Source organism: Dermacentor albipictus, chromosome 1 (genome assembly GCF_038994185.2).
Source record: "Dermacentor albipictus isolate Rhodes 1998 colony chromosome 1, USDA_Dalb.pri_finalv2, whole genome shotgun sequence".
Taxonomy (NCBI): Eukaryota; Metazoa; Arthropoda; class Arachnida; order Ixodida; family Ixodidae; genus Dermacentor; species Dermacentor albipictus.
In genome coordinates, this window is record NC_091821.1 from 233244954 (window position 1) to 233261640 (window position 16687).

Below are 16687 nucleotides of genomic sequence, written 5' to 3' on the forward strand. Positions count from 1 at the left end.
GCTGCCTTCAATGAGCACTAGTGGTTATTTCACAACAGTGGATAATCCACAAGACAACTTTCAACACATGGTGGCTCCAGGGAAAATGTCTCATTAGAAGGTGATACTAGCAAATTCCAACCATTGAAACATAAAAATCTCTATCGCCACTTGTATAATTCTGCCCTAAGGAGAAAATGAAGGTACTGTTTTTCTCCATAGTACCATGGTTCAAGACCTTAATGTGGCAACACACATTTTCTTCCACTTTTAAACAATTTCCACGGAACCTTGAAAACTCAAACAACAACTGCAGGGAATATATTTTGATTCTGCGTTGCATGAAAATCACATTTCAATCCTGGCCAAACTACGTTCTGCATGGTTTCCAGTCAAGGCAAATCAGTTCTGCAAAAGTCCACAAGGTGTAGAGAGGTTCGTGAAAAGTAAAAGTGTCATCCACCTGACTGAAGCATCAGTTGGATTGATGACAATTTTCATTTTCAAGGTTTCCAGTCAAAGAAGCTTCTTGGAGCACACTTAATTCATGATAATGTAATTATTGCACTGTGCAGAATACATGTGATTTATGTAATCTGGTAGATATGCTAAAATATGTTTCATGCTGTTGTCGCTTAAATTTCTTAAACTATAAACAAAAAAAGCACAAGGATGAAGGAATTTTCAAGCTTATGAATGAATGAATGAATGAATGAATGAATGAATAAATGAATGAATGAATGCAATTCCTCCTAGTTAGGGAATGAACTTCGGACAAAAAGCTACGAGAAAGTAGCTTGAGGACATCTGGGACCCATGGAACTGGTAGACGGACATCATACACCAGCGGCATGAAACTACTATCCATGTTGGTATGTGGTGACGAATAAACAATTCAAATGTCAATTACAAAGATACAACAAGCATTGGGGGATGAAAGATGTATGACAAGTGCAAGTACAAGGAAAAAAAAAGTAAACTAATTGGATACTAGAAAGTAGTAATATTGGATACTTTTAATTCAATATAACTTAAAGGAAGCTGGAGGCAAAGTATAAATATCATGGGAGGTATCATACTTAATTAATTTATGAATTCTTATTTAACTCGTAAACATACTTAAGACTTATAACTGTAGACTCTGTTTGCCATAGCTTGTTTTGTGTGAAACTAACCATTTATTATACTATGTTTGCATGCCATTTTAGAATTAGCCTTGAGACGTTCGTAGACACTAGGCATAGAAACTCGCAAGGAGTCTAATAATCTGCATCCGAAAAGAAAGTCGATAAGATCGTTGTATTCAACAAAAAGGTTAAATGAGTGAGCTCTGTAAATGACTCCAGCTATTAGTCTTATTGCTCTTTTCTGTTCACCTAAAAGCACATAAAGTTATAGACATGGTTACCCATACCAGGTGAGATATATTGAGATTGGATTGGAATATTGGGTGGTAGACGAGTTGATGCAATGTGCTTTATGTGGTCGGTCCATCTCATGGCACTCATCAGAGTACTCCAAAATATTTATAAAGCTATTTACAACCTCAATAACAAAAATATTTCGCTTCAACAAATGATTTAACATGACCTTTTGCTGAAGGGACAAACAAATACTGCTTTAATCATTCTTGTATTTACCAGTAAATCATCTACTCTAGATCAAGCATGCTCAGAATGGCATTACCTCTATTTACAAGCTCTTCTGAGAAAAAGATGTATTGTCTCCGTGTAAAACATATGTTAGTTCGTTGGCCATTTTGACAATGTCCCTGACAAATACATTCAGGAATGGCCCTAGAAGACTGTCCTGAGGAATGTCGCATTGTATGAAGCATGTATTGGATTTGTAGGCATCAGCATGAACAATGTGTCTTCGGTAAATTGAATGAAAACAATAATGTGATAAAGGAATGCCACAGAAACCATATTTTTGAAGCTTGTAAAGTAATGTCTTATGATTTAACAAGTCAAACTCTTTTAAAGTCCATACATATTTGCAGTGTTAGTTTTTCTTTAATGTCACCTAAAATCAGGTTGTTTTTTTGTTATAATAGAGCTGATTCAATAGATTTCCCTTTAGTAAACGCAAACTAAAACTCTTTCAAAAAGTTGTGCGTCAGGAAAGATACTGGATTTTTAACATTTTCTTTTCCAATGCCGTTGAAAATTCAAAGAAGGCAGAAATTGGGCACCAGTTACTCAAGCTGGTTTTGTCACCACCTTTAAATATAACTAAAACCCTTGCATTCTTCATTGCTGTAGGAAATGTGCCTGATCTAAGGGAAGTGTTGAAGATGTGGTCCAAAACAGGTGCCAAGGTCCCAGCTACATACTCAATTGGTTTAATTTGAAGGCATCATAATCATTGTAGCATGTATATTTTAAATTCATTAGCACAATGAATATTCTTTTAGCATTGGTTAGAAGCAAACAAACTATAGCTGATGTACAAAAAATTGTGATCCTATGTCAGCATCGCCAAAGAAAAGATCCTATTATGGGAAAGGAGAAATTGTTTTTCTTGGCAGCCACTGCACCAAATTTGATGAGGTTGTTGCACTTAAAGGAAAAGGTTAGAATTTGTTGACTGTTGGCAGCTTTCTTTATTTAGGTCGTCATTTTTTATTAGAAATTGTGGAAAATTTCAAATTTTCAGAAAACAAAACTATCAAGTTTACAACTCTAACGTGGGAATGGAACTCTCTAATGCAACAAATTTCATTAAAATTGGCCTAGTGGTTATCTCGGAAAAGCATTTGTGTTTTACGTGTATTTGAATAGGCGGCATCAGAGTTGGGCCAGAGCTAAAGCTTCCTCTTAAGTGCTGCCCCACACAGCAGTAGCCGGCATGACAAAAGTGACAGTGGCACGACGATGGCACCTGGGATCAAATCCTGGATGAAGACAATGGTTTTCTTTTCTGGCGACGTCTTGTGCCAGGGAAACACGACATCTATGACCAGACACTTCGAAAGTTAAGTATCTTTAACAGCTATCCCTGAAAATATTTTGTAAGAGGTACCATTTCAGAAATGCCACACAGTGTGCATACAGGAACCCCAGAAACTTCTAATTATTAATTTATTGCATTTTTATCACAAAGTTGGACATCTGTAGAGTAATGCAGCCTCCATCAAATACTGCACATGAAGGGACTTCAAAAATATTGTTTGGCTTATAAAAACCTAGCTTAAGTTAGATGCAGTGCATCTATTGGATACTAAACGGAGGTCCCAGAACTGTTGCATTTCCTGAAAGTTCTAGCAGACCAAGTTCACCTTAAAGGGAGTCTTCTGCAGACTTCAGAACAAGTAGGATGCTCATTTATTATTTGCAACTTCTAAAGCTTGTTACAGAGTGAAGTACAGAAATGAGCAGCGTCAGCATCTTGCATCGGGATCAATTTTTTTACCCTTACAGTTAAAAAGTAATTTGTTTATTTGTCTAGTCACTGCCTAGTGCCACATGTCTCTGTGGTAAAAGCAATCCCAAGGAAATCACTCAGTTGTCACACTTTCCCTATTGTTAAGAAATTGCAAACATATTTTGAAATATCCTGTACTAATCCATAAGGGGAATACTTCAAAGGCAATGGCTGAAAATGTGTACAGTAACTGCTCTGTTGTACAGAAGCCCAGTTGCTTATATATACATACTTTAAGTGTGACATGTGTGCTTGCATAGTACTGCTACTTGCAGATGAACCAAAAGTTACCATTGTTGTTGCCCTAAAACAAGCCAATAACAGGTAATTGCTTAACAACAGAATCTTTCCTGTAAAGCATGCCCTCATGGAAAGTGTGCATTCTTGTACTTCAGAGCGTAAAACTATTTTGAAAGAAAAAAGATTGCCAAAGGGTACTCTCATCAATATGTATATCAGAGCATGCCATGTGACGACTCAGCTGCGACTTGCTGCCATTCTTAGTAGTATGACAACCATGCTACAGCCACTCAATCTGTCAAGCAGCAGTGTAAGGTGGAATTTCAATGCATACTCCCAAGTGGATGACCTCAGATAGTCATTTGCAGACCTCCATAGGATGCCTGAAAGGGTCATCGCTTCAACAGATGTACTCATGAATTTTGGATGCATGGCAGCCACTGTAGTAAAAGGCTTCAGATTTATGTATTCATTTTTTTTACAATACAAGACATTACCCACGGGTTCAAACATTGCATTTACCAGCATGACCAACACCACGAGCAAGCATCTTTGAAGGGACAATAAGGTAAGCTCAAGTAACAAATAGAATGGGAGTGGCAGTGGCTGCCAGAAGTGGCTAATATTAAATAAAGTTTGCTTCTTATGCCATCAGTGCTTGGATACTCAGTTGCAACACAGTGTACTTTGTCATCATGTAGCCATAAGTGTGACCCATGGAAAATCTGCTCCATTTCAAGAGTAAAAAAAATGCACAAGTCAAAGAAGTATGGTGTTTCATTTTATACTTTTTTATCACAGCCATGCCATGTAAAGTTTGATGCCACTATTCCAATTTCATCCCTTTATTCAATTTCTTTTTCTACAATAAAATTGTCACAAAATTTTTAGAGCCAAAATAGGCTTGCATTATCTTTCACAAATATACAAGCTGAAGAAACAAGATTGAAAATTTTTTAGGAGATGGCTCTAGTTTAGAAGTTGCAAACACTTGCAAGTGTACAAATGCTCAAAAGATACTTGAAAGGCACAATATTGGGCCTTTTCCTGAACTCCACTGATGACACGTTGACATCAATGTTCTACAGCAATGCTGTCTAGACAAAGTAACAGCTGATTTGCTTCATACTGTACTCCATTCTTCAGATGCACCTCTAAGCTCATGGAAGGCCCCTCAGCTTGCTGACATTGAATTCGGAGTATCATACACATTGCATACAGCAATGGTCAGCGATCACTTGCAGTAGGCTTGAACTGAGCAATACACATACACTCTTAAAACGGTTGCACCCTTTAGGGTGTATATTTGTCCCACAACAATGATTGTCATCTGCCTTGGTAGCGTTTCTTTTACTTTCCTTTCCTTTTTGTGTCACAGTGATAACGTGCAAGCCGTTCGTGACTGGGAAGTACCGGGCTCACAGCATTAAAGAAAGGAAGCGCGGGCTTGACAGATGACGATTATTGTTATTGACGATTATTGAAATTAAGGAGTATAGATGTAGAACGGAGCTTTTTAAGATGTCATTTTTCCCCAAGACGGTCAGTGAGTGGAACAGGTTGCCCAGCGATGTTGTATCGCTATCTTCAAGTGATGCCTTTGCTTCAGTCGTATGACTTGCAATTTTTTTTTCTCTGTGCTTTGTGTTTGCGTCAACAGAACCGCTTTGTTTCACTTCGCGCATGTACGGTTATGCTCTGCTTCTTTGTTTCTTCTTTTTGTTGTGACGGCGATTTGCCTTGATCTGTATCTTTTTTTTTTTCATGTATTCTAAATTAACTGCTTTTTGTCAATGATATATGTATTTCTCCCCCCCACTGTAATGGCAAACTGGCGCTGTGGGTACTGTGATAAATAAATTGTTGTAGCACAAGATAAGCCCCAAAGGGTGTAATTTTTTAAAGAGTGTAATGTGACCACAGGTGCGGAACCAGTTGCCCCAAAAACACAACTAGACCATTCAAAATTTTTACAAATTGCCACTTCTCCAAGTACACATATGTGAAGCACTTCTCAGAAGGCAATGGAACATAATGAAACATTCCCAACAAGAGAAAGGATTTCTCACTGGGTAAATTTCCCATACTGCATTCATGTCAAAACATTTGTGGGGCTTTTTGTGGCATATAAAATGCAACATAGTTCATGCTAACACAGAAAATAACAATTAGTTTCTTTCTACAGAGAGGGCCACTAAATGCAAACATTGAATAAATCTAGACAATTAAGAGTCCCCTTCCAGAAATCTCAAACATTTGTTTTATGCCAAGACATTACTTAGTTGTACAGAAAATAAAAACTTATAAGCCACACAATGTTTCTGCAATTCAAGTTACCCACAAGCGGTGTGATTTCTGTAGGAAGTGCACTGATCTCGGAAGTAATGCACTACCGGCTTGCTTAGAGTCAGAGGGCCACAGGAGAGGACACTACACTGCTGTAAACAGTGCCAACAAAGGAATACAGAGGTAGCATCCATGAGTTCTATAGAAAAATCCAAGAAAATTGTGCAAAATGTGCTTTCTTTCGTATTTAAATGTAACTTAACTGACTTCTTTTTTATTGTCCCTGGCTGACTACATAACTTGCAAATTTGAAATGGGACGTTATATGCCATGCATGCCAGTACCACATTTTTAACAGTGGCGGTACCAGTCCTGTTGTATGCGCTTGCCAATTTATTGCGATAACAATTATACAGACACCTGAGGTGCGTTCACGCCGTCGTTGTTGCCACTGCCATGTTGTCAAGGGATTGACGCATGCGCAACCCATGTGTGTTGGGTTAGACGGTTTTCAGAGGTACCTGTACAGTGTGTTCTGCTGCAAAAATGACAAAGCCAATTGGAGTGGATGTAGCATCTTGCTCAGTTCAAGTGGCTCTTCAGCGGAGCCATGATACTAATGTGTGCACACAGATTCGCATTACTGCTAGGCAGCTGTGGCACATATATCATTGTCTTGCATGATGCATCACGCGAACATGTCACCTCCACATAGTGTCAGAACATCATCCAAGGAGCTCGAGTGCAACGCTAAGCCTTGCTATCGCTTTCAATGCTCTGCCTTTGGGTTTGGAGCACAGCTCTTGGGCACCCATTCCTGTGGTGAGCCTCGGCATAACCGAGCAAATGAGAACAGCCCAGGATGAAAGAGCGAACACGGAGCACAGCAGGAGATGAAAGCTGTAAGGAGGAAAGCGTCCTAGGAGGAGGGTATGGCGAAAGTGGGAGAATAAAAGCATAGTGCGGTGACGATGGCTACGGGATGGTGCCAGAGTAGCGTGCGTCGTCTGGGAGCTCTGTCTGCAGCAGCTGCTGTGAATTGCACCCACGCGTCACTCACGTGCTGCCTCTTGCAATCTCCAGATTAGCGAGGCTGTCGCACCACAATCGCTCTGTTTGCAATGTGCCACACAAGACAGACTGTCTGTGCCAGCCAATATATCGTGAAATGAAAACGTGTAGAGCTTCACTCAAATTTTGCATTAGGGAGTATTGTAACCGTTGCAGATATTTCATTACCTTACAAAAAAATCTGTTTGCAGTAAAAGTGATGCTTTGATCGTTTCAAAGCACTAATTCATTACTTTAGCTTGACCTAATGTTTGCCTTCAGTGTCTCTTTCGGAAGCATGAATCTGACTTAATTTGAAACCCAAATTTTTATGGCTGATTGGAATTTTGTACACCATGTCCGCCACAACTTTGGCTGTGCAGAAGCCATAGTCCAGGACCCCATGACCTTAACACACAACCGGCAAGTATCAGCTTTTGTAATTAACTTGTGCTTGGAAGATTGCTGCCAGTTCTTGAATTCTTGCACCCAGGTTCAAAGCCATCTGAGTGTGGCAACCTGTGCCACATGGTCAGATGGAAAGTGTGCACTGGGCAGTGCCTCCTGTTCGGTGACCTGCTGATGAGTTGGCATAGGTACTACATGCTCCCGAGCTAGCTGCATGTAGTCATAGAAGATGTAGTCCAGGCAGCCCTGGAAGCCCCTGGTGTAGTTGGTGTACAAAGGGATGCCGCATGCACTTGCCAAGGGAATCTTCTGCCTTGCCTCCAAGCCCACCACAGCTTCTTCAACATCTGCATGCATATGCACAGAATATTCTTTCTAAGCAGTTAGAGTCTTCCCCCAGAAACATACATGTCGGATACTGCAGAACTGGAGAAAACCACTAAATGCAATTATCATATTTGCAAGAATCTAACGCGCACTTTTTTTCAATAAAAGGCATGCTACAATCGTAACTAATTCTACCCAAATTCAAAAATGAAACCGACTGTTACTTTAAAAAAAAAAGAAAAAAAAAAGCTCAATGCAAGGTAGCTAGCCGCACTGCCATAAAACAGGTCGTCTGACAAAAGCAACGCTCTGAGAAATCTTGAGGTAGATCCATGGTGCGTGGAATGCCCTCCCGCAGATGATGGTGGCGCGAGCCTCCAGAAGTGTGGCATTTCTAATGCATTAGGTGGCACTGAAGATGACTTTCTGTGGTCAGTAGACAGTGAAAAGAATGTGTCATCAGACTCCGACAGCCACTAGCCGCTAAGGTTAAGCTGTTTGCGTGTCTGTGTGCCTTTGTATGTTCCATAATATTGTTTTAACAGGGTACGCATTGAATCGCATTTTGTTACTTGATGTGTGCCGTAGAATTGGCACCAAATTATTTTTTTTTAAATATTTCGGCAGTAATATAACTGGACATTACAATCGGTGATGTGGTAGAATCGTGAAATATGGTAACCTTCTTCCTTCTTAAAGGAGTACTGACATTATGGTCCTTGACCTTGAGACACTAGAAAAATACTGGCAAGCCTCACAGTGCCCTAAACAATTTACAATAATAGCTTTCCTACGAACCAGTTCTGATTTCATTTCTAAAAATGTGTCTGTCATGATATCATGTTGCAGAAGGTGGTCACATGGGAGGTTGCAACATTTTGGCACTTGCTCCGGTTTGCTCAATCGTCTGCTATGCTGCTACTCAATGTGTGGCCCAATACAGCTGCATAGCACATCTCATGGAAAACATCAATTAGTCATGACACCCAAGAAAATCCGCACAAAAGCCATGTGCCATCGTATGTTGTTACCGGCTAAAGGCAAAGAAGCAAAGTAACTGTGAGAAATGAAGAGGTTGAAGTGAAGCTGGGCACTGTGGTATGATGTATTTTGGTTCAGTAAAGAATACAATGGCTTTATTCCTTTGAGTAATGTCTTCGTAACATTTTGCTGGAAACGATGGGCTCAGACAAAATGGTAAGCGCGTTGAAGGAGGCTCTCGAGAACTGTTGCTGCAAGTGCAAAACAATGTTGCAACAGATTCGCTTGATTTGATAAAAATCCTTTGGCCTTCCACTACTATCATGATCTGCAAAGCCAAAGAACTCAGTGAAGAGGAGGCCATATGTGAGGAACGGATGGCCAAGTGTGAAGAGTGCAAGACAGGGTCTGAGGTGAAGCAGGATGTGTGTGTGTGAGGTTGTGCCTCGGTATTCCGTTCAGAGCTTTGACTTGAGTGGTTCGAATATGCACTCGTTGCATAAACGGTGAAGCAAAAAATGAGAAGGGAAAGAAAGAAACAAAGCAAAGAAGGCTTGTGAGTGGAGCCACTATCGACAGTCCCTGTGCCTGCTGCCTTTTTGTTGCATATGGAAATAATATCCTAACAGTGCATAAAATGGCATACATGGCACCATAGGCATGTGCACGGGGCAAGTGCCCCACCCCTCCCCACTTCAGGTCAATGGGTATTGCAATGGACCACTGGCAAAATTCGTAAAGTAGGTTGCCCTGCAAAGTATTTATTTTTCCTCCAACCAAAACTACATGCCTACTTTTCCGCTACAGCTGCGGTGCACCTGGTAGAAAGCGCCCAAAGTGTGTAGCTTCAATCAACTTCAACGTGCCTTTAAGAAGTTTGTTGTTTGTCTCTCTTTTTGTATGTATGTCACTATTGTGACGTCTTTCATTTTTGAATGTGCAGCAACTCTGTGCCCTCTGCGGCTGTGCTGCGGAAATTTCGTAGGGATTAGGCAGGTTCTTAGACGAAAGTCACGCCGCTAAGACAGAAGGGGGGGGGCAAAAGGCTGCTGCAATGGGGCTTGCTAAACCTGTGCATACCTATGCTTGGTGAAGACGCTCTATGAAGACAGGCTAAACTGCTAGGGCACAGATAGCAAATATCCGAGAATCGCTATAAGCATGTCAAAGACAGAGGACCATAAAACATGACCATGACTACCATGAAGTGGGCCACGTCCAAGTTGGAGCTGGCAGATGAGAACAGTGGAATGTGTGGAATGCATGAAGCATATCAAAGACCAACAATGCCTATGGTGCTAAGTATGCCATTTTATGCATGGTTTGGCGCAAATGTGCTTCATGCATTTCGTGTGAAACAAAACCACGTGACACGAAACCAAGTTTAGCATTGAATAAGCCTTCAGAGGCAAGCTCACACCTGTGTGTTCACCTTATGCGATCTCCTTAAGTTCGTATCCCCGACATTTTCAGATAAAATTATTAATCGGAGTCTTTGCAATGTTGCTACAGATTCCATACACCATTTAAGTTCTGCAGGTGTTAAGTTGAACAACACACTCCCTGGAATGGTTTGTGATATGCAATAACTGTGCACTTACTGCTACACCAGTCTCTGCTGTCCTGTGACACATATCCACAGGTCATAAGCTGGTACACTCCAAATGCAGGACAACTGTTGAAGTCGCCAGCAAAGATGACAGCAGGCACAACACCATACTGCAACATTCAAAGTGAAATGACCAGACAAAGGAAACTTGGTACTCCCAAGACAATGTGTCAAACTGGAGAAGGCCTGCTGCAGAAGATGCTTACCTTTTCTGTATATTCCCCTTGCATCCACTCAACTAGCCGTACACAGCAGTAAGCCTGGAGCAGTCTGATGTGGTCAGAATCTGGATGGTAGTAAAGGTGCGTGTTCGCCACCAAAAGCAGTCTTCCGGGCAATTCTAGAGGCTCCAAGAGTAAAATCTGCATGCAAAGCAAAAACTATAACCTTAAACATTACAACTGTTGTAACTTTATTGTACCAGCACTGCACAAGTTTGGTAATAAATGTTGACTTTCTTCTGCCACTACTATAAAGAATGTCAATAGAAGTTCAATTTCGGGGTATTGTTATGATTTACAGGCAGCATTGGATGGTAACACAGTATGCTAAACTGTTTTACTGCTATTGCTCCCAGCCATTTGCATAGACAGCAGAACCCATTACAGCAAAGGCCCTGTAAAATTTGCAGCTGCAGCCATAACCATTTTTTTTTTCTGATGATTGCAAGTCAGAAACAGGGCTTGTTGCATTTGTTTGCAGGCCCTCACATGTTGACAACACTATGCAGTAGAAAACAAAAAAATTATGCAGATCCCACGCACTGTGGGAATCAACGGCAGCAAAGCTTTCTCTGCTGTTTGCTTCAACTGACGATAATTAGCGGTGATGTTGACGGTGAATGTTTCATTTCTTAAGCATTTAGTGCAATACGAGAATAGTGAAGATGACGGTAAATGTTATTTTGCACGCACCACTGTTGTTTGTCTTTGTAGTTCACAAAACAAACAGTGAGACGTGTTTCCTTGGGGCATTGTGTGCCATTATAACCACCAAGAAGGTTAGTATTGTCATTACTCACATGGCACATCGCACTGGCGCAGAAGTGTTAAACTTTACTTGAATTATGGGACTGCACCTGCCAAAACCACAATCGGATTATGAGGCATGCCGTAGTGGCAGTCTACAGATTAATTTTGATCTCCTGGAGTTCTTTAATGAGCACCTAAACCTAAGTAAACGAGTGTTATTGTATTTCGCCCCCATAAAAATATAGCTGCCGCGGTCTGGATTGAACCGACAACCTTGAGCAGTGCCATAGCCGCAAAGCTACTATGGCGGGCGGTAGGTGTTGAAGTGCAACGCCTAGACTCTATAGTGCTACAATTTCGCTGAGATGCTACGGTGCTTTAATGTGCCTTGAGTCTACACCCCGTGCGTCAATTGTTCGCTTGACAAATTTGCATGGTGTTTATTTTTCAGAAATAGCAAAAACGTACCGTACCGTACCTTAAACTTAAATTTATCCAGTTTGTCTGCAACTGCTCTCGCGTCTAGTAATAGCTAGGGTGCCTTGGGGGCGTGCGCATTGAGGCACCCAAGTAGTAGCATTTCCTCGCCTTCTCATGTTGCCTTTTCCCTCTCCACCCTCCCCCATGTATGCGAGTTGTGAGTGAAGGTTGCCACGAGTTTCGTGGCTGCGTCGGTTCTATCCACTCTCTGCCTCCTCTCCCCCCCTACTCTCTATCATTCTATATACCTCCCCTCTGGATGGTTGCACGTTAGGTAAATGCTGCAGTTTCTGCAATGCTTATGCGGGGGTCACGGATAATTACAGCCGTCAAGAGGGTATTGTGGCATCGCCCAGGGAGCTCCAGAGGGCACTGTGCACATTCGATGTGGTGCAAAGGTTCAAACGAGTTTCTCACGTCGCCTATCCTCTCTGCCACGCTCCTGCCATGTATATACACGCTCTGAACCACTCCCCGATGCAGCATGCAAGGAAACAGCAGCAGCAGTAGCACAGAAGTCGAAGGAAGAGGCAAAGATTTCGATTTAGGGCGATTTAGGGCGTGAATTTTTTGTTGGCGCACGTCTCAGCCATGGCTGCACATGGCTGTAAGCACAGCTGAGAGTATATGCAGCCACACACCCTGCTTTAAAGGTAATCTGCTGCGTGTGCAAAGAGTGGGTGTGCCGAGACGGCGTGGCATCATGTAAGCTGTCTTCCCACATGTTTAGTATTGGAGTGCGCGTAAGCTTGAGTTTCGGTGACTCGTTAGCGCGAGAGGCAGATGAATCATCCGCTACCGTCGCTTTTCATGATAGCGTCGTCCTAGTGCGGGCGACACTATCAGCTGCGAGGGTGGGGTGCAAGCGAAAGCGTGGCTGGCTTTCCTTAATTCGTACTGCCAGTGTGAAGATATCACGACGTGGCATGAAACCATGTAATTCATTGCAGACTCCCAAATTCATCAAAGTGAATTGTTTTTTCATTCAAATGTTTTTTTTTTTCCATTGCCTGATAATTCAGAAAATTCTGCGGCCCCTTTCCCCGTAAGAAAAATAAATCGGCAACTCTACTTGCATAAAAGATTAAATTTCAGAACATTTCGATATTACGAAGCAAATTGCCGATTTATCTACTTTGTTATATCGAGGTTTAACTTTTAATCAAAACTAGTCGCAACACAAACACAATCGCTCACCCTTATGCAATCTTCCATCATTACACCATGATACCACCTCCACTGCCAATTGGTTCCATAACAAGTTTCATTGGTGAGCAAGGAAATACAAACTCTAATATTTTCATGGCAGAAAATACTGCCTAAATGTATGCATTTAGCTTATGTACAAACCTGAATGGGAGAAAACACTTCTGCTGCACCAAAGCACAGCAGCTAAGTTTACTTTTGCTTCTTCAGCTCACAGCAAGCTAATCATACAGAATGTTATTGCCCATCACCGAGTTGTACATGCTGTTGGGACCCAGCGTAGCATATCCCACCGCTGTCATACAGTCGTTAGGACCCAGGGTAGCATATCCCATCGCTGTGATACAGTTGTTGTGACTCGGTGCCTGAACGGCCATTGCTGTTCCATGGCCGATGATGTGCCAGGTGCTCGGCGATCGAGAGGTCCGGGATGACGTCCAAGAGATGGGAAAATAATTTATTTACAAATTTACATGATGATGGTTTACATTGGTACTAGCATGAGTACGAGTACTAGTATGAGCATGAGCATGACTAGGAGCACCAGTACGAGTCGGAGCATACTCCCACAACACTCGAGATCCACTTTTTGTGCACTTCTTTTTCCCTTTCCCTTGTCGGGGAAATTCACTGTTCTTCTTCTCAGCCAACCACAATCGTTGAACCGTTCGCAAAATCCCGCCCATGATGTCGCATTGTTCCACCTCCAATGTTGCACGTTCAGCCCCACATACGAGGCAACGACGTGAAGAACTGGGAACTTGATGGCGAAGTCGTTCTCATGAAAGTCCTCAACGTTGACCCCTTTTATCAATTAGCGGGCCATTCTTGACTGTCTACTTGTCAGAGTCAGGTTCTAGTGGAGTGGTCTTCACAGTATTCATTGCTTCCACGAAGGGCGCCAGCTGCTGTGGACCCCTTTGCTTGCACGTTACAGTCTATGTTGGGTCCAGTATAGTCCTGGCGGGTGCTTGTCTCACCCGTGAACTTTGGTTATGCTGATTTAGTGGCCAGCTCCCTCATCCTGAGAAAGTGATGATGCAGCGTAAAGGGCCTTTCATAGCTACATGGTCGCCGGTGAAGCAATAATAGTCGAGAAGGAATGCCGGGTATAACAATGCTAAATGCCTATCGTAACAGCATCTCCGGCAGGGAATGAAGATCCCAACACGTAGGAGCCAGCAGTTACTGGGCAAGGGATCGGTGTTTCAGCAGCGGAATTTCTTTCCATTGTGACGAACCCTATGTTCGTAGCACATGGATTCCCTGCAGTCGTTCAGCAGACCTCGTGGTGCTTTTGTGCCTTTTGTCCTCGGGCCAGACAAGGTGAAGCTGCACTTGCAAACCGCTCTTGCAATTTTTTTGTCCTCAGTTTCATTAACAGTCACTCCAGAACAGTGCCAGAGCCACAACCACAAAGCAAGCGAACACAAGGCCACCTTCCACAGAGACACACCAGGCTACACAAAAAACAGACCTCGATACTGCATTTCTACCCCTTTTGCATGTCCTTCCCCTAAAACACTAAAAACAGCCAATTCCTAAAGCTCCAATAAGTGATCACCAAGATCAGCTAACAATCAAATACATCCACGTGATAATAAAAAGCGTATGAAAAAAATACCAACATATAAATGAAATGGCAACAAGAGTAGGCATAAGCGCTACACTACAGGGACAACGACTCAGACCGTCAGCATTACTCTTAAGTTTACCCTTCTTATAGCGAATGGCTCCAAGACCGCCATAAATGGTGTTACCCAGTACATATTGGCAGAAGTTTTTTTGAAAGAATCGGGACCCTCTCCCAATAACGTGTCCCGCATCTTTGCTGTTCCATACTAGCAATTTGCCTATGTGGTGTGCGATTCATAATTCGCCATAAAAGAAAGAAAACTAAGGTGAATTTTTGAACTACGGAATTCGTGACTGCGATAAAAAATGGTCAAACCGACAAATTTTTCGTATTGAGTTGCTTGTTTGGTCAATGCAACCAGCCAGTACCAGTGCCTCTAATGCGAAATGTACTGAGCGCTGCTGACCACTTCAACTCTTATTTAAACTAATTCACTGAGTGACATTTAAAACCCAAAAAACTGTTACACTCGATCTGCGCACAAAAGAAACCTTGAGCAAAAAATTTTGCTTCTCCAAACACACTTCAGCAAAGAAAATTTCTACAACGGTAACCGATACACGCCCTACACTGTAAGCATTAAATTAACACAGGTATGTCTCTGCAAACCTACAATCTTAATGCTTACCAACAGAAATCAGCGTGACCATTAGCAACCACCGTCGCAAAACCTGCTTCACACTTTTATTCGTGTAACTGGCTTGCACAACAACACAAAGAAACTCGGAGCCTAACACGAGCCTTTGAATTTAAAAGCAAAAGTTCTTAATACTTAAAAAAGGCATCATGTTCTACGTACAAACAAGAAACTGATGGGTGTGCCCAATTTATCAGTTATTGCCTCTTCAGGCGTGCTCGAAGCGGTCACAGTCTGAAAGCCTTTGGGCCACGCCGAGAACAACAAAGGGCGCCAGACTTACACTGCCCTCTGCAGACACCTGCCACTGTGTGTCCTCATATAGCTTGCTTTCTCGTCCATGAAGAGGAGGCTGTAAATGCAGGAAGAATAGCCATTCTCCCTTTGCCCTCGCTCTCGTGGCACATTCCACCTCAGTGCCTGTTCGACTGGCCTGGTTCACATGTGTGTGTCTCAGCCAGGTTGTACATTTCAGCCGCACCCTTTTTTGCAGAAACGCGCCTCGTTCTGACTCAGTCAGCCTTTGGCGATGCTTCCATTTTCTGAACCACCACAATAAACTCTTTGCCACTCTGCGCGATGCCTGTTGCCTTGTCTAGCATGCTGCGGTGTGGCATCTTCTTCAAGTTCTCGCTGCACCAAGCACTTGGCTCTTTTTCTCTCCCGGCACAGTCAGAAAACGTTTTTCTTTGACACCCAGTCATCTATAGTGCACGTGAAACCCAGGAGCGTTGGGTTCCTGTTCTGCTCGGCCACCACGGCATTCTGCTTTACTTTGGACAATTCTGAAACATCTCCGCAAGAAACACCCTCCGAAATTGCCACTGGCTTTACTTCTGCAGTCTTTGCTCTCTACATTTCACAATGCTTGAGAGTCGCTCAAGTACTGAGGCACAAGGATCCGCACTGACCCTACTGGGGTCGCTGGAACAAGCCTTGTCCCCGCAAGGAGAGCTCTCCGTGATGGCCATTAACTCATTTTCGGTGGACGCCTAAATTGCCCTCTCTCCAAAGCTCGAGTCCACAGCAATCTTCTGTTCCCTATACTGCCGAGCCAATTTACCTGTGCTAACGCTGATAACTTTCTGCTTAGCCAGGCCCTCCCCGGCAGTACTACTGGAATCTCAAATCATTGCTTCCTTACTTTGCTCGGCTGCCCCGCTATTTGGGCTTACCTTAGATGACTCCTGCATTTTTCCCATATACAGAGGCACGAGGAAGGTGTCCAGAGACTCCTTAACCTTCACATGGGTGCTGGAACCAGCCTCGTCCTAACAAGGAATGTTTTCCAAAATGGCCCCCATTTGTAGACAGGCAACGGCCACGCTCTCCACGTGCTCTACCTCTGAGGGTTCTGCTACGTTGCACTTCCCGTGCTCTCCATTCACCGATGCGACCCCAACCGCAGCTTGTCGCTCAGTTGCTTCAAGAGAAAGAGCTCTCTGTTTATC

The 16687-nt window shown here is 42.8% G+C and overlaps 1 protein-coding gene across 2 annotated transcripts in view; it reads right to left on the bottom strand.

Moving 5' to 3' along the window:
- Window positions 1-4474: 4474 nt before the first annotated feature.
- Window positions 4475-16687, bottom strand: part of LOC135897259 (2',5'-phosphodiesterase 12) — a 40470-nt gene continuing 28257 nt past the window's right edge. Inside the window, exons 6-8 of one of the 2 annotated variants that reach the window (XM_065425854.2) lie at window positions 10513-10668; window positions 10299-10416; window positions 4475-7736 (exon numbers count right to left, since the gene is read on the bottom strand). In XM_065425854.2, the coding sequence (XP_065281926.1) occupies window positions 7477-7736; window positions 10299-10416; window positions 10513-10668 (534 nt within the window). In that variant the 3' untranslated portion in view covers window positions 4475-7476. Of the gene's footprint in view, window positions 7737-10298; window positions 10417-10512; window positions 10687-16687 lie in introns of both variants that reach the window. The other variant, XM_065425853.2, reaches the window with a different exon arrangement.